General features: G+C 40.5%; 1 protein-coding gene across 10 annotated transcripts in view; it reads right to left on the reverse strand.

Moving 5' to 3' along the window:
• Window positions 1-19,305, reverse strand: part of PEX5L (peroxisomal biogenesis factor 5 like) — a 283,585-nt gene that overhangs the window by 44,160 nt on the left and 220,120 nt on the right. For all 10 annotated transcript variants that reach the window (XR_006355533.1, XM_043991868.1, XM_043991869.1 and 7 more), the window contains one exon: window positions 16,631-16,726. Coding sequence is in view for 9 of the 10 variants with exons in the window: in XM_043991868.1 (XP_043847803.1) it covers window positions 16,631-16,726 (96 nt within the window). In the remaining variant the exon portion in view is untranslated. The remainder of the gene's footprint in view (window positions 1-16,630; window positions 16,727-19,305) is intronic.

Genomic DNA, 19,305 nt, shown 5'->3' on the forward strand with positions numbered 1-19,305 from the left:
AGGATCAAATGAGATAATTATTGTAAAGTGCTTAGCATAATACCATGCATATAGTAAGTGCTATAGAAATGTTAGTTATTACTATTATTACAGCTGGAGGAATGGGACAAGATCCCCAGCAATAGGTAGAATTTGATCTGATTCTTGAAGGAAGTCAGAGAAACTAGGGGAGTTGAAGGCAAGGAGCATACAATTTTGGGAGAAATGCATTGAGATGGGAGACAGCTTAGTAGGATTTCTTTTTTCTTTTCTTTTCTTTTTTTTTTTTGGTGAGGCAATTGGGGTTAAGTGACTTGCCCAGGGTCACACAGCTAGTAAGTGTTAAGTGTCTGAGGCTGGATTTGAACTCAGGTCCTCCTGACTCCAGGGCCGGTGCTCTATCCACTGCACCACCTAGCTGCCCCTTAGTAGGATTTCTGCAACTGAAAATGAGCTTGCCTTCCTCAAATTCTCTTACAATATGTTGTCTGGATTTCTCCTCGGCCCCATCACATTCTGCTTTGCATCTGACCTATTTATCTAAGAGATCCTTGAGGGTACAGATTATATTTTTTCCATAGTTGTTTCCCCAGCACCAAGAACTGCATAACTTTATGAATCATAGATGCTTTCGATCACCCCACCTCTGCCTGATTCTCTAATTTGTTCTTGTTCTTTGGGTTAGGAATCGAACTCTTGTTTGCTGGGTCAGACTGCTTTGGGAGGAAAGACAAGTGGAGCAGAGTTTTCTTTATGCTTTTAACCTGTATAGTTTTCTGAGATGATGCAGGTGTTTAGTATTTCAAAATATGGGGTAAGAAAGGTCATATCCCAGCCTCCTTTCTATCACCTGCAGCAGTCTCATCTAGGATAAATATGAAAAAATGTCTATCAGCTTTAGAACTCATCCACAGGTCCACTTATTTGGAAACAATCTTTTCCTATTTAAAGCAAATCTCTCCCTTCCTTCCTTCCTTCCTTCCTTCCTTCCTTCCTTCCTTCCTTCCTTCCTTCCTTCCTTCCTTCCTTCCTTCCTTCCTTCCTTCCTTCCTTCCTTCCTTCCTTCCTTCCTTCCTTCCTTCCTCCTTCCCTCCCTCTCTCCCTCCCTCCCTCCCTCCCTCCCTCCCTCCCTCTCTCTCTCTCTCTCTCTCTCCTTCCTTTTAAATAGTAATATCAGTCTTTATTGGATGCACCAATGAGAAAATAAATAGAGGCTGACTTCCTTCTCCAACTTCTGTGTCCACAAATCTTGGATCAGACAATAGTGTTTAAATCCCACAATTAAAAGGACAGTTATTAAGAGGTTTTTTCTTTGTTCTTTTGTAGCAGAGGCTCAAGATTTATTTTTAAAAAAGGATATTTAGAAGCTGAGGAACATTGCTGACTTAAGAAAATTGGAAAGGTCAAGCACTGGGTCTCAGCTCTACTGTAGTGACACTTGAATAATTAAAAAGTCATTCTCCTGGATAATTATAGCAGCAACATTTTAACTAAATATTAGGAGAAAATGTACCCCAAACATGCTACATTTGCCTTCAGGCTAGTTCCCTAGAGCTGTTAGAGGGACTGAACTGAAGGAAGTATCAAAACCCAACCAGTTCCCATTTGGAATAATGAGAATTTTTTGGGGGAAGGGGAGCAATGAGGGTTAAGTGATTTGCCCAGGGTCACACAGCTAGTAATTGTCAAGTGTCTGAGGAGGGATTTGAACTCAGGTCCTCCTGAATCCAGGGCAAGTGCTTAATCATTGAGCCACCTAGCTGCCTCAGGAATAATGAGAATCTTAAGGAATTCCAAGTGAGATGAGAGCCTAGGGTAGCGTGTGCAGTTGTGTGAATGGAGAGGAGACAGATCTTAGAAGTATTGTGGAGATAGGATCAACAAGACTTGGAAACTGATTGGATAGGGTGGGGGTTAGATGAAGAATGATGATGAGCCCAGGATAATTTGTGATTTGTGTATATTTTTTAGGAATTCAAAAGCTTTCTTGGATATACAAGGTTTGTCTTCTTACAGGTCCCCGCATGTAGGCCTCAAGTATCTTTTAGAAACCAAGATCTGGTTGAGTTAAACAAATTTACCGATGCTGTGATGGGACTGAGAACATTTTTTTCTTCTTTCTTTCGGTCTTTCTTTCTTTCTTTCTTTCTTTCTTTCTTTCTTTCTTTCTTTCTTTCTTTCTTTCTTTCTTCCTTCCTTCCTTCCTTCCCCTCTTTCTTTTGCAGGGCCCAGGGTCACACATCTAGGAAGTATCAAGTGTCTGAGGCAGGATTTGAACTCAGATCCTCCTGACTCCAGGGACAGTGCTTTATCCACTGCACCACCTAGCTGCCCCCCAGAATACAATCTTCTTGAGGGAAGGTGATTTTTTTATACTTTGTATCCCCAGAATTTCGAATAGTACCTGGTATGCAGTAGATACTTCCCACATGCTTCTTATTTGAATGAAAGCAGGAAGATCAATTCAGCCCTATTTTCTTTCCTTCCTTCTTTATTTATTTTTTTGATACTTAGGCACATCACTTTAGAGTTGCAGTGAAAATGAGGATTCTACTAAGGGCAACCAAGTGGCAGCAGACTGGTTTACAATGACAGTACAGCACTCTAAGTGGACTATTGCTATGGTTTGCTATGGTTCCTTGACCATTATATTCATTCTGACCTAGCACTGTACCTGGTAGGTGCTTAATAATGGCTTGTTAATTGATTGAATGTTTGATCATGCTTCTCCCTTGTTCAAGAAGCTACAATGGGTCACCATTGCTTCTGGGATAAAATACAAATTCCTCTGTTCAACAAACTGACTTGGTCTAGCCTGCCAGGCTACTCACACATTGCTTTCCCTTACAAATTTTATATTTCAGTTAAACTAGTCTTCATGCCACTAACTTTCATGTCTTTGTACAAGCCTTCCCCCACCCAGAATGCTTTCCTTTTAGGGTCTCTTTGGATGCCACAGTTGTTTGTATTTCCTGTGATTATATTGTATTGATTGGTTTCGCATGTTTCTTATATTTACTTATCCTTATATATGTTATTTTTCTCTAGTAGAATATAAGCTCTCTGAGGGCAGGAATTAGTTCTTTCTTTTGGTTTTCTAAGAGCATAGTGTCTGGCATATAGTGGGTGGTTAATAAATGCTTAAATTGATTCCTTCTTCATTAATTCACTTATTTCTGAATGGTTGCATTAAGTTCATTAGGAATCAGAATCCTTGGTTTCTAGTTTGGAATCCACCACTAAATATCTTTTAATCAATCAATCAACAAGCATTTTCTAAGCACTCACTGTATGCCAGGAACTGTTTTAACTTCTCTGGGCTTCTGTTTCTTTATCTGCCAAATGAGGGGTTTGGACTTGACAATGTCTAAAGTCTCTTCCAGAGATTTTTTGTTTTTTGTTTTTGTTTTTGTTTGGCCACAATCAGGCCACAGGTCAGAGGCAGAGCCAGGAGTGGAGTTTGTGGTTCATCATTCCTAGGTCTGAGTTTAGCCCAGTGAACCATTAATTCCCTCTCCTGTAGAGCTCATAAGTCATTCCTTTAGAGATGAGAAACCTTTTTGGATAATGTCAAAGCTTCAGAGATGTAACTGTTCCCCCAGAGAAGCTATTGAGATGTCAGAGCAACAGAAAAAAAACTGACAAAAAGTACAGTTCAACTGCTGTAATGGATTCTTTGCCATCAACACAATTGAATGGAATTATCCAAAACACTCTTATTTCTTTGAAAAATCTCAGGGATCTTGCTGCAGCCACTTTATTTATTAACTTTGAAAAGGTTGAATGAACTGGAATAATTTTTCAGTATTTCAGTGCTGCTAAAACCAGTTTTTTAAACATCAGGGCTGACTATCTATTCCATCTGTCTCTTCCTCTTCACTTGCACCACAAACATTCTAAATCAGGTCTGACACACACAGTGTGGTCCGTGGAAAGAGCACTGGCCCTGGAGACTGAAGAACTGGACTAAAATCCTGGCTCCAACCTTGTTACTTGAGTGACTTTGGGTGGACCTCGGTTTCCCCATCTGTAAAATGGGAGCAGGGGAGAGTGGAAGGGATATCTCTTGAGGCCTTTCCAGCTCTAGTTCTAAGACACTGTGATACTATGATCAGCTGCCAAATTGATATTTTTGCAGCACAGATTTAACCATGCCACCTTTATGCTCAATAAACTTTAGTGGCTCCCTACTACCTCTAGAATAAAAATATAGTTTGACATTTAAAGCCCTTCATAAGCCTTTTCCAGTCTATCTTTACATTCTAAATTCACATTATTTCCTTGAGAGATGCTATGTTTAGCCAAACTCATCAACTTGCTGTTTTCTGTAGACAACATTTTATCTTGTCTCCATGTTTTCACACAGGTTAGTCACTCAGTGCTTGGATTATCTCATACTTCCTGTTTCCATGTTGTATGGCCTAAATTCCCTGAAGGCAGGGAACAATTTTGATTTTAGTGTATGTTTGCCTATTACCTGAAAATGTAGGCATTTCATAAATGTTCATTGAATTGAATTGAATTGCTTAAGGTCACATGAGAACTAAATGACTAAGCCAGAATTTGAACCCAGTTCCTCTGCACCTAGTATCCCTTCCACTACATCAGGAGTTCTTAATACTGGAAATGTTTTTGACAAGAAAATTTGTTCTCTGCTAGGGTACAGCTCAAGAATATAAAAACTTTTTTCTCACCACAAATACCTTGAAAAATAGGAGTTTTGAGGAAAGTCTTAAAGAATGAGATCATTTGGCTTATAGAAAATAAAGTTGAGGGGGTGTCCTAAGTATGTGAAAGAATATTTAACGGCAGAGCTTTTTTCTTTTTCCTCCTCATCACAAAACAAAAGGAAAATAGCTGCAGCTTCTACAGTGAGAACTTAGATTGGTTATATAGAAAAAAATCCCCAACATATTCAGGTGGTAATGGTTGGAAGACATTGATATAACTGAGATAGGAAAGTTCTGAATCGTGTTCCCTTGAGATTGCTAAAAATAGGACAGACACTTCAGGCCAGCCTTAGGCAAAACTGAGGTAGGTGAGGTTTGTCTTTGTTGTCTCCGGGTCCTTCCTTCAGTCTCCTTCTCCCTCCTTTGGGTGTTCTCAAACCAAATCTGTCTCCCCAGGGCCCCCTCTCCACCTTCCTAGCTGCAGCCCATAGATCAGGCCCTTCTCTGACCATGCCAAATCTACCTGCTGTGCATTTCATAGATGGACCATGCTTTGGGCTACAAGCCAGAACACAACAGAGGTCACATAGAGCAGCAGCGTCAAACATAAATAGAATCATGGCCGCCAAACCATAAATAAGGATCCCAGAGACTAGCGTACTGTCAGTTGCCTGTGACCCCATAGCTAGCAAGTGACAAAGTTGGCACTTGAGCTGATTCAGAAGTCCCAAAATCTGTGGGAAGGGTCCTGGTCATGGTTATTCATAATGTTAAGGGCTCTTATTGGTATGTGGCACCATTCCAAATTGCTGTCTTTCCCTTCTACAAAGAGCACTGGTGCATCTGCTAGCTTTACAAACAGTAGGAACTTAATAAATGATGAATTGAATGAAAAGGATGACCAAATGAATGCCTTCTGGTGGTTTTATATTGAAAACTTCTTTAGGGCCCATGCATTTGACAGGTCAGAGAGGATGGAAATTGTGCTGGAATTGCTTACTACCAAGTTAATGTCATATTCATCAGCTTTGGGGCAGGGGTAAGGGAGAGATAATGCTAGTTTTTGAGTGGTCAACACCTCCTTAAGATCCTGCTACTGTCTGGTGGGCATTAGTTATGATGTTGGTGGAAAGGCTTGACTGGCCATTCAATGAACACCATACATGCCCAGGCTTGGTGGGTTATGCAAGACAAACTCCAGTCTTGCTCATTTTTTCATGATCACAAGGTCCTTAACTCTACTTCACTGTTTCTCCCTGCTCTGTCCCAGCAAGTCAAGCAGGAATCATAATATTTTAAATTGTGGTACAGTGGAAAGAACATTGACTTTCAAGTCAGAGGACATGGGTTCAAATCACAACTCTGACACTTATGAGTTGTGTGACTATGGGTAAGTCACTTACCTTTCTGGGCCTCAGTTTCCTCATCTCTAAAGAAAAGGTTAGACTACATTACTTCTATGGACACATTATGTTGTTTTTTCTTTTTTGTCTTTTTGCAGGGCAATGAGGGTTAAGTGACTTGCCCAGGGTCACACAGCTAGTTAAGTGTCAAGTGTCTGAGGCCGGATTTGAACTCAGGTCTTCCTGAATCCAGGGCCAGTGCTTTATCTACTGTGCCGCAATACATCCTGTTATAAATTTTTCATTCTATGGTAGTTTTTTTAAACACTTTTACCATATTTGGTGACCATTGTTGGGCTTTGAGCATTTGTAGCCCGTGTTTTTATCTTTGCCAAGACATTATTACACCATACTGGTCCTCACTAGAGGGCTTCAAGTAAAGACTAAATGACTTCTTGTCAAAGATCCTAGAGAAGGGCTACTTGTTCAAGTTGCATTAGACTTGGTGAACACTGAGGTCCCTCCCACTTGGAAAGCCTGACATTCTAGGATACTAACAGCAAATAAAAATCCATATAAACTTATTTAATATGAATCTGTGTCCAAAGTTGAAATAAAAGACATTTAATTTATTTTATTCACTTAAACTGCTCTCTATTCCTTCATCTCTTATTTACTACAAATCCCTATAAAACAGGGTTGGATGTGATTCTCTCTCCCATCACAAGTAAATTTTATTTGGCTGAAAGAGATCTAAGTCTAGTCATGTAAGAGCAAAGGAATTTTTACCATCTTCCCCAGGGAAATGCAAAACATTTTATCTCATTGCTTCTTTTCAATAATTTAAAAAGTGTTTCTTCACTGGGAGATATATTCATTTAGATGATTTTTCAAGCCCTAGGTAATATGGATCTGAAAAGGGTTAACTTAAAATATTCATCCAGTGACTATATTCATTACCCAAAGAGACTTTTCTGACTTTCCTGAAGGGGAGAAGATTGTTCTTTTTAGAATATTAAATATGACCCAAAGACGATTTTGTGTAATACATTCAGCAGGTAACAGGCTTTCAATCCATTAATCCCTTCCTCCTACTTGAAAGAGGTGAGACTTTCAAAGAAAGGAAATGTGAAATAGGCTGGGGATGGGAGGAAGAGATAATCTTCTGGGTAGGTGGGCTCCCAAGTCAGCAATTTCATAGTTAATCCAAGATTAAGGATAGTAGCCTTAGAGTCACTCTCAACTTCCTTCTAATTTGTCTGGTGTGTCTATGGCATCTATCACACTTAGAGTCAGATACTACAAAGATGATTCAGGGGAAAAATAAATGATTGTCTAGAAAGAAAATGCTTCCCTTTGTTGCTGGGTTCCTTGAACTCTTGTTAGTTGTTCTTTGGGTCTACATATGGTGGATCTTGGGTATCCTAAGCAAAGATATAGGAAGGGACCTCAGGCCATCTAGTTCAGTGCCCCCTTCCATTGGACAGATGAGGAGACAGAGCAGGGAGCTAGAGTGATCGGCCAAAAAACGCATAATGAATTTTAAAAGTTTCAACTGCATTTTAGGGTCTGCATCATAACCATGTGAAAATAGCTACTTTCCTTACATATACAATGTTTTTGGCATATACTCACTTATACACACTATTATGTTGTTATTGTTTTGGATCTGTGATTTCATCTTTGTGGGGAACTCCATGCATGGAGACTTCCTTGAGTCACTTATTAGCTATGTGATCCTTGGTGAGTCATTTAACCTCAGTTTGCCTCAGTTCCTTCAATTGCAAAAATGGCGACAATGACAGCACCTATCTCATAAAGTTGTGAGGACCAAAGGAGATAATACTTATAAATGTTTAGCATAATGGTTGGCATATAGTAGGAGTTATATAAATGTGTATTCCCTGCCTTTCCCCTCCAAAGAAAATGAAGATCAGATGGTGATCAGCCCCTGGATCATAGTTTGAAAATGCTATCCAACTATGTACATACATTCTCAATTACATACATACAAACAGATTTTTTATGTATACACACATATATAGATATGATATACATAGCTATAGATAGCTACATATATATCTATCCAAATATCTATCTCTAGGTATTTTCATAATATGGACTTGTGATTTTATGGATATGGTGACTTAAATGCTTGCTTCGTCTATGCACAAATTCTAACCCACCCCTTCCCCTTCATTTGGGTCTTTGTGTTTCCAGTGCCCAAGGCTGTCCCTGGGTCATAAGAGGAACTTAAATGCTTGTTGGTTAAGTTGATTGTATGTTCACCTGCCTCCCCTAGTAGAATATATCTATAATCCTTGAGGGGAAGTACTGGGATATCCTATCCCCTCCCCAGCACCATACCTGGTACATTGTTGATGTGTAATAAATGTTGATCGATTTCATTTTGTTGAATTTTGTGACTCATGAGAAGATATATTTAGACTTGTTATGCTTGGTCCTGGGAGGGTGAAAACAGGAGTGGTAGGGAAAGGTGGCATGAGGCAGATTGAGGCTCTGTATAAGTAAACATTTCCCAACAATTATATCTGTTGGAGGTAGAATGAGCTATGTCCAGAGGTAGTGAATCCCACTTCCTGCCCCATTGTAAATCTTCAAGCCTAGAAGATACCCACTGGTTGGGGGATTAGAGGGGATTCTTTTTTTTTTCTTGTGATATGGCTTGAACTAGATGACCTTTGAGGTATCTTCTAGGTTTTTGATTCTGTGAATTGTCTTCTGTGAAAAAGATCCTGGGATTTTAAGAATATGACAGGCTCAATGTGTATCGACAACATGATGAAAGCCAAAAGAAGGGCTTACAGACTGAAGGTGTGCTGAGTCATAGTGCCTGGGACTATGTTTTGCTTTACTGTGCCTTGGAATAGGATTTTCTGTTTGGAAGGGGTACATTTAAGGAAGGCCCTTGACATATGGGAACACACTCAGAGGAGAGTAACCAAGATAGTGAAGAGCTTTAAGATTCTATGTGGGGGGGCAGCTAGGTGGCACAGTGGATAGAGCACCAGCCCTGGAGCCAGGAGTACCTGAGTTCAAATCCGGCCTCAGACACTTAACACTTACTAGCTGTGTGACCCTGGGCAAGTCACTTAAGCCCAATTGCCTCACTAAAAAAAATTCTATGTGAAACTCATGGATGAACTGGGGGTGTTTGGCATAGAAAATAGGAGACTTTAGGTGGGTTATTATAACTATCTTCAAGTATCTGAATGGCTTCTATGTGAAAAAGTAATTAAACTTGTTATGCTTGGTCCCAAAGGGAAGAATTGGGACTGGTGGATAGAAATTAAAAAAGAAAAATTTAGGTGAGATAAGGGAAAATTTCCTAAGAATTAGAGTTGTCAGTCAGTAAATATTTATTAAGCACTTACTCTACCAGGCACTGTTCTAAGCACTGGAAGTACAAAGTAACAAAAGAAAGCACCTGATTTCAAGAAGCTCACAGCCTCATAGGACAATGACATACAAACAAATTATATACAGAGTAAACTGTAGTAATCAATAGAGGGAAAGCACTAACATTAAAGGAGACCTTCCTGTAGAAGGAGGGACTTTAGCTGGGATTCTCTAAAAATAGAATGGGCTGCATTGGAATGTAACCTTCCTGGAAGGTTTTTTTTTGTGTGTTTTATTTTTGTTTTTGCAGGGCAGTGAGGGTTAAGTGACTTGCCCAGGGTCACACAGCTAGTAAGTGTCAAGTGTCTGAGGCCGGATTTGAACTCAGGTTCTCCTGAATCCAGGGCTGGTACCCTATACGCTGTGCCACCTAGCTGCCCCTCCCCCACCCCAGAAGGTTTTCAAGCAAAGGCTGAATGACTACTTGTTGGCAATAGAATTTTTGTTCAAGTAGAGGAGGGGCTGGATCAAAACTTCTTAAACTTTGGGTGTCAAGCACATATGGGGTCATGTAACTGAATATGGGGGTTGTGAAATATTTGGCAACAGGAAAACGTTATGTCTACCTATTTTATATACTTATATACCCGGGGTCTTGTAAAAATTTCTTGGGTGAAAAGAATGGAAAAAATTTAAGAAACCCTGGGATAGATAACCCCTAATATCTCTGAAATACAACTGTGTGATTCTTGGAGTCCTGTTGCAAGAGAGGCACTGACATTTCTTCTGCCAATGTGGGTCTTGCTTATTTTCTCTTATTCTATTATTTATTCAGTTCGTTATTTAATTTTTAAACTTTCAGCCTACAGCAAAACTGTCTCAGGGGACAAGTCCAGTCATTAAAACATTAATTAAAACACATAAAACAAACCCAGAAGCAGCAATGGAACTGGAAAGACTATGGCTTTCCCATGCCTGTTACTCTCAGGGCTGTCCAAGTGTGCTCCTAGAAGGATGCTTTACCAACTTTGATGCTGGGCTCTCTTCCCTCTCTCCTTTCTGTACTCCCTGTGATCTCATCAGCTCTGATGAGTGCAATCATCCTCTCTATGGAAATAACTCCCAGATGGATAGATTCAGCCAAATGTTTCTTCAACACTTCCATCCAACACCACCACAAACTCTTGGACAACTTGAACTGGAGGTCCATTAGTCATCACAAACTCAACATTTCCAAAACAGAACTTATTATTTTACCTCACCTCCTGCCAACCCTCCACTCTGCAGAACCTTTCTATTACTGTTCAGGGTACCAACATCTTCCCAGTCCCCTAGGCCAGGGGTCATTCTCATTTACCCCCCCCACACCCAATTTGTTGTTAAATTTTGCAATTTCTTTCTCCACATTCCTCAAATATGCCCTTTTCTTTCTACTCTTTCCTCACCTGGACTAATTCGACAGCTTCCTAATTGGTCTCCATGCCTCTAGTATCTCCTCATTCCTGTCTATCTTCCACTCATTCACCAAAGTGATTTCCCTAAAGAACAGGGCTGATCATGTCATTGCCCTAATCAATGAACTCTATTACATTCCAATGACTTCTAGCATCGTATGTAAACTATTTTGTTTAGCATCTAAAACTCTTCATAACTTGGTCTTTTCCTATCTTTCCCTTCTTTCACATTACATTACTCTCTGCCATGTCCTCTGAGGTATAGTCACACTGGCCCACTTGCCATTTGTCACCCAGGATGTTTCATCTCTCATCTTAGGCCCTTTGCAACGGCTGTCCTCCTTGCCTAGAATTCTCTCCCTCAACACTTCTGCCCCTTAAAATCCCCGGTTTACTTAAAAACAACCCAAATACCACCTTTCTCTGGGGATCTTTCCCAGACTCCCAGTTGCTAATTATTTATCCTTTAAGGTTACCTTGTATTTATGCATATAGGTATGTATATACGTGCACATGTATAGGATGATATATACATACACACATAAAATAGTTTACTTCCTAACAAGAAAAAGAGCACACAAGTGTATATATGTGTAAATATGTGTATACATATATACATATACACTTGTGTGCTCTTTTTCTTGTTAGAAAGTACACAATTTGATGGAAAAGACTTTAAAATTTGTCTTTACATGTTAAGTGCTTAGCACAGCACCTAGCACATAGTAAGCACTTAACATGTTTGTTGATTGATTTTTTTTTTGCTATTCTAGTCTATGGAAATTACTGCATGCTGCATAGCATGTTGTAAGAGGATGGAAAAGAAATAATAAACATGTTTCCTCCATTGTTCCAATGATATCTTCATTTATTCATTCACTATGCATTTATTAAGCACCTGCTATGTGCTAGATGCTGTACTAAGGACTGGAAGGGAGTGTGATGCAGTAGAAGGAGTTAGGGTCATAGATCCTGAGTTCGAATCCCATCATTACCAATTATAACCCATGTGGCATTGGGTAAGGTGACTAAGCTTTCTGGGCCTCAGTTGGACTGAGTGGTCAGACTCCATGGCCTCAGATCTTCCTGACTTCAAGACCAATATGCACTTTATTCTGACCATGGTCAAATGGCTTTGAAGAGTATGTGTGCATGTATGTGCATTGTACATTTGTGGTCATGTTTGTGTGTACTCTGTATATGTGCATGCATGTTCACATCTTTGAGGACGTATAGTTCAGTCAAGCATTCTCCTCCATTCTGAGGAAGGAAAATAGTCTCTATTCTTGCTTTCTGGAGGCAGCTTAGGGAGTTTCTAAGGCTCTGCAGGAATTCCATGGGTCCATGGAATCCATCATCTCCCCTTTCATAGGAAAGAAATTTTAATAGCTGACAGTGTGTGGAGGCTACAGACTGTGAGTCAAATGTTGGATATGGGAGAGAAGGCAGGTATCTGAGGGACCCCTTCCCTCTGTACTCAGGGTATATAAATAAGACCCCTAGTACTGAGTGGGGAGGTCAAGTTTGCTGTGCTAATCATCAGAATCCAGAGGACCCATACAACCTCTCTATTTCTGAAAAACCTATTTTCAGGGAAAATAAAACAACTAAGAAAAGGCTTAGACGTTCAGTCTCAGTTCTCCTCTTTTCTGGAATGGTCTTGTGATGTGTCATGAGGCAAGTTTGTTTCTACTGGGCTTTTTTCTTTTTTGTAATATCTTTAAAAATTCTCTTTGTTCTGCAACACATCTCTTTGCTGTGGCCACTTGCTTTACACAATTTGGCACAGAATGCACAAGATTTTGACATTATATTCTTTAATGCTTCAATATGAACTCACCCACCACATTGGGTATTGAAAAAATAGATCTTATTTCTAAGTCTAACCCTGATTACAGCCCATTGGTGTTTAAAAATTTAATTAGCTTTTATTCAGAATTTAACACCAAACTGAATCAACATTTCTATCTGCAGAGGGGATCTGAAAAAGAGGAAGCTACAGATCTCTACTGTGCATATCGTGGGTTTTCTCTTTAAGTATATAATAAATTAAGGAAATAATAAATTCCACCTCATGTTGGCTTTCAAAGATGTCTTTCTTTTGTGTGTCTCTTTCTGTCCTTTCCTGGATATTTTTTTCTAAATAACTTTCATGAATATACTTTAAAGTCAGACAACATCAGGGAGAGGCGTAGTTCATAGGACTGAATAACCTATTGGTCACAGCAGATCTTGGAGTCAGGAAGATGTGGATTTAAGTCCTCACTCTGACAGGTACTGGTTTCGCGTATATCGTGAAGGTTGTTCAGTCGTTTCAGTAGTGTTTGACTCTTTGTCATCCCATATGGGGTTTTCTTGACAGAGATAGTGGAATAATTTGCCATTTCCTTCTTCAGGTCATTTTATAGGTGAAGAAAGGGAGGCAAAAAGCAAAAAGCGACTTGCCCAGGGCCACATAGCTAGTGTCAGAGGCCAGATTTGAACTCAGGGGGATGAGACTTCCTGACTTCAGACCTGGATGTGATAAGTGACTTGCTCAACGTCCCACAGGTAGTACATGACAGAGGTAGATTGTGAACTCTAGGCCTCTTACTCCAAACCTTTTTTCTCCCCATACCTGCATTGGATGGGATGGCCTTGAAGGAAGGGAAAAATGCAAGTAGGTAGGTATGGGGAGAGGTGGATGGATAGATGCTATTCTAGCCATAGGGATGCTTTCACACAGGTGAAATCAGAAGATAACAAGAATTAGGCCTAAAAGAGACCTAAGAGGTCCAACTTCCTCTTCTTTGCACGTGAGAAATTCAAAGCCAAAGCCTACACAGATAGTTAAGTAAGAGAGCTGAGATCGGGACCGGGTCCTTGGCTCCAAATTGCCATTACTCTTTTAATTTTGTCTCTGACATTAGTAGCATGACATGACCAAGTCACTCATCTGACCTCAATTTCCTCATATCTAAAATGGGGAGGAGAATGTTTATAGAGCCTACCTCCCAGGGTTGTGGTGAGAATGGAATGAGATAATGTGTGGAAAGCCTTTTGTTAACCTTAAAATGCTGTAGAAATGCTGGTTGTCATTGTTGTTATTTGTACACCAAGATGGAGATGGTAGGATGTCACTGGGGAAGAGCGAATAATCTAGCCTGGCTGGAGCGCAGTGTGTGAAGACCAGCGAAAGACTGTGTGTGAAGACTCTAAAACAAGGCCAGAGGGGCAAGTCGTGGAAGGCCTTGTATGGAAGGCCAAGGAGTGTATGTTTTATCTGACAGGGAACCACTGAAAGTTGCTGAGCCCAGGAATGATTCAATCGAATGGTGAGTCAGAATATTTGCTTTGGTAGTGCTGTGAAGAAGTCAAGGGAGTCAAAGGGGAAGACAAGAGGCAGGAAGATGAAATAGGAGGTTGTTTTGATAGTTGAGGGCAAGGGGGTAAGTTTCTGAACTGGGATACTGGCTCCTTAGTATCAGTTGTCTCAAATTGAAACTCTTTTGCTTGGGTTTTCATCCAAAGTCTCCATCCAATTCTCTCTTCCACAGCATGATACAGAGAATAGGGCACTGGACTGGGAGTCAGGGGGATTTATGAACTTAAAAGTCTTACCTCTGATACACACTAATCATGTGACCCTGGGCAAAGGCACTTCCTTCCTGGATCTCGGAAAAAGGAGGTAAAATATGTAAAATGAGGGGGTTGTACTTGATTGCTCCTGGAGTTCTAGATCAGAGGTCTATATGGGTGACTCCTCTTCTCCACTCTCCCATCACCTCTAGCAGCATTTCTCTTTACTCCTCAAAACAGTCTCAGTTCCAACCAAGTTAATTTGCTTACGATGGAATCCAACATCCCCCATGACCAATTCTACCCTTCATGCCTTTGCACAGTGCCTATCCAAGGAATTCCTGCACTGAATGGGAGGTTGGATTAGGGGATCTCTAAGGTCCTTGCCCACCCTAGCATCCAATGTTCTGTGTGTCTGTACTATGTTATTTTGTTGGTAACTGATTTTCTTTTCATGAATGTTTTGTCATCTCAATTATAAGCATTACAAAAGCTAGTCAAAGGCTGTATCTTCTTTTCTTTTGTATGCTTCCTGACACAATGTTCTGAACACAGCGGGAGGTCAATCCCCGTTAGCTAACGCCAGGGTCTGACAAATCTATGTACAAGCGAAATTGAGGATCATTCCTGCAGGCTCAGGAAATGTGAACAGTCAGATGATGGGACTTGGCTGGTTTCATCCACTCTGAAGAGCACTAAACCCAACTGCACTTTTTTAAAAGAAAAAGAAATCAGGATTTAAAAAAGAAAATTGGGTGGATTGAACTTTAATAAGATGAATTAGTGCTCTCGTAGGGCTTCCTAGGACTGATTGGACATGATGATGGAGCTATTACTCAGAATGGAAAGCGTACAAGGAGGGCTAACGGGCAAATGGTGATTTGATTAAAACTCAAGTGCATTGTTACAGAGAGAATGGAGGTCATCATTTTGTCCAACCTCTGATAGCCCTTGAAATGAACTACATTCCCAGGATAATTATGGTATTCAAGATCTTGGATCAATAATGAAGGAGAGGTCCTCACTAGTTGTATTTTCCTGAATCATATATGCTCCAAACTCATAAACCAACCCAGCTCAGGTATTGGTCAGTATCCCTATAGTTTGAACCAGAAGGAATATTTCTCCCCCATTTGACCATATTCCATTTTCAAGTGGGTTCTTTCTCAGGCACTTACTAGTCTTTGACTCTGCTTAAGTCACTTACCTTTTCTATACCTCAATTTCCTCATCTATAAAATGTGGGGCAGGTGTACTGGATGGTCTTTAAAGTCATTTCCAGTTCTAACTATAGGATTCTGTGGTCTTCTTGGCAAAGATACTGAAGTGGTTTCCCCTTTCCTCCTCTAACTCATTTTATAGGTAAAGAAATTGAGGCAAACAGGTTGAGTGACCTTCCAGGAGGTCACGAAGCTAACTAAGTATCTGAGGCTAGATTTGAACTCATGAAGATGAGTCTTTCTGATTCCAAGTCCAGTGCTCTATCCATTGCACCATCTAGCTGCCCAGTTTCACACCTAAGGTACCTTTGGTATATGACACAATAAAGATGAAAAAACATGATGATTTTCTGTAGCTATAAGGACAGGTCACACAAAAAGAAAGAGGGTTAACCTATGGAGAGCCTCTAGCCCCTGGTGTTCTCCTTGTACTATCAGAATGAGAGGCAGGTTCCCAAGCATGTTGAGTCACTCCATCTTGACGATTTATAGGGGCAGCTAGGTGGCTCAGTGGATAAAGCACTGGTCCTGGATTCAGACACTTGACACTTACTAGCTATGTGACTCTGGGCAAGTCACTTAACCCTCATTGCCATACCAAAAAACAAACAAACAAACAAATAAATAAATAAATAAAAGATTTATAGAAGTGGTTCTTCATGTCTTTGGAGTCAGAGACTCCAGCGGTGAAGCCTTGAGATTCATTCTTAAAAGAAGGATTTTTAAGCAATGGAAAGAAACACTAAGTTTCAGTTAGAAGTTAATGAAAATAAAGATGTAATTTTTTCCCCATTCAAGTTGACAGTCCCCATGAAATCTATCCTTGGACCCCACACTAAGATGCCTTGATTTACAAGAAGATATGGATTAGTGGATAAGAACTGTATTAGAGGAGAACATATGTGTGGGTCGCTACTAGTGCCATGGGAGGGAGTTCCTGGAGTCACTGAAGGAGGATGGTCTGTCTCCTCTATGTCCTGGAAGATTGTGGTTTTGAGCTTTTGCTTAGAAAAAAAGTATAAAAGAGGGCACTTTTAAAAACTTACCTCCACTGCTGCTTTTGCCCTCTCAAATTCCTCTTCTAAGGAATGGTTTCTGGAGAGTAGTGCACTTCCCCAGCGCTGTTCTTTGGTGAGTCGAGCCTAAAATAAGCCCAAAACAATGATGTTGTAATAAAATGAGTCATGGCCACCTGACTCTCCCCATTTCACTCCATTTGACCTCCACCAGAACTCAAGAGGCACCTGCAAGACACCTGAGACTTTTGTTTACTACTTTAGCAGTAGGATATCTCTCCAAGGGAGGGTTACCACCCTTCCATGGGAAGTGGAGAGCTGCTCATGTGCTAGGATGGGCTTGATAGAAGAGCCGGACTCATGGAAGATCAAAGCCTCCGCCAGGCTGAAAGTATGATGTCCATGCTTCTCCCCAGATACCTCATGCACCCGAGGTTCCCCTTACTTCCTGCTGTTTGTGGATCGTGTTGTTTCCACTACGGCCACCCTCTTCAACCTTCTTCCACTGAAATTGTCCAGATTCTGCCCTGGATGGCTCTGATAGATGAGCTTTTGCCTTATCTTGCCTGGAACTGGGCCCTCTTTTCACTTCCTGACCCTCTCCTTTCCCTTGGACCCCACCCCATTTTTAGTTCCCCTCTAGGGGTTGTCTTTTCCAGTTGGAATGAGGAGATATCTCTGTGTTTGTATTGGTATCATCAAGACTTAGTACAGTGCCCGGCAAATAGTAAGGGCTTAATAAATGCTTTATCCTCCTTCCCTCCTCCCCTTTCTTCCTACATGTCTTCCTTTTCCTGGATTCACTCCTCCTTGCAGCCCAGTCCAGTCCATTGCAGCAGGGCAGGTTCTGGACCTTCCTCTACTTCTTCCCAGCAACAGCAACCTAATAGACATCATCCCATTCCCTTAGAGCCCAGTCTTGGCCAAGGAAGAACAGAGGATAACAGGCCATACCTAGATAGATTGATTAATTCTTGCTGATATGTTACTTTTAAAATGAAATGTAATTAAATTTAATTTTTAAAATTAAATATAACGAAATAGAAATTTTCAGTTACAAAACATTTATTTTTCTCTCTCTCCAACCCCACTACCCTAGTGGGGGGAAGAGAAAGAAAAACTAAATTCTTGTAATAAACATGCAAAATCAAATAAAACAAATTCCCACACTGGCCACGTCCAAACATGTGTGTCTCTTTCTTCAGACTGAATTCATCGTCTCAGTCAGGAGGGGGGCAGCATGATCTATCATCAGTTTAGAGTGAAATGATTACAATCAGGAGAACAATGTCTACAACAGTGTCCATTTTTACAGGTTGCATAACACCTTCCCCCAGTGACATGCACACACCTCCAGAAGACTCTTCAGGAGTATCTCTAATCATGTGAATGTACACTCTGAGTCAGAGAAGAAGTCATTTAGTCCAACTTCTCCAAGCAGGAATTCCTTTTCCAATATCCCTGACCAGAGTGTGGGGATTAGAGACACCTTGGAGGTAATTTACTCCAACCCCTTCAAATTACAAGTGAGGAAACTGAGGCCCAGAGATGTTATATGTCTTACTTGACCATACTGTTTGCAAGTAGGAGAATTAGAATTTGAACCCAGTTCCTTTATCTCCAAATCCAGGATTCCTTCCCATATTCTACAATGTTTCCACCCAGCCCCAGATTGAGTAGTTTCAGACACAATGGGCTTCCCAATGCCTAGGTTGCGAGTAGACCTTGCCAGTTTTGGACAGCTTTGATGATTAAAAAACACTCCCTTATAGGGCAATAGGAATTGGACCTGTGATTTTATTGGTATTGGGAACTCCCTCTTCTAATATAGGTCAGTTTCTTCTCTGAAAATTGGAGAATAAGAGAGATGCTTAGAACACTAATTGATTAAGAAACTTGCCCAAGGTCACATGGCCAGGGCAGGATTTGAACCTAGGTCTTCCTGGCTCTAAGGCCAGCTCTCTATGCCACCATGCTACCTCTCTAACTGCTTCTACTAAGTAAAAATCTGTTTCAATGTAGCTTCCATCTACTGGTCCTCATTCTGCCCTCTGGGGCAACACAAGAAGACTACATCCTCTTCCATGGGATAGTGCTTTAAATGTTTGAAGAGATTCAATGGGAAAGGGATTTTTTAAAAAAAGGAATTATTTTATGCCCTGGAAAGAACAGGTGGACACCTACCCTGCCTACCTTCCAGAAAGTACAAAATTGGGGCAGCTAGGTGGCACACTGGATAAAGCATTGGCCCTAGATTCAGGAGGACCTGAGTTCAAATCTGGCCTCAGACACTTGACACTAGCTGTGTGATCCTGGGCAAGTCGCTTAACCCTCATTGCCCCGGAAAAAAAACAAAAAAACCAAGGTCTCAACAGTTATTCTCAGCAATGCAATGATCCAACTCTGAAGGACTTAGGAAAAATGCAATCCATCTACAGAGAAAGAACTCATTGTATCTGAATACAGATGGAAATACATTTTGTTGTTGTTAGTTGCTTTTTCTAAAGTTTCTTTTGTCTGCTATGTTTTGAACAACTACATATGTATAACATATTGAATTGCTTGAGTTCTTAAGGGGGGATAGGGAGGAAGGAAGAGAATTTGGAACACAATATTTCAAAGATTGATGTTATAATTTGTTTTTACATTTAAAGTGGGGTGAAAATTCTAAATAAATAAATAAATTAATTAAGAAAGTACAGTAT

Source organism: Dromiciops gliroides, chromosome 3 (assembly GCF_019393635.1).
Source record: "Dromiciops gliroides isolate mDroGli1 chromosome 3, mDroGli1.pri, whole genome shotgun sequence".
NCBI lineage: Eukaryota > Metazoa > Chordata > Mammalia > Microbiotheria > Microbiotheriidae > Dromiciops > Dromiciops gliroides.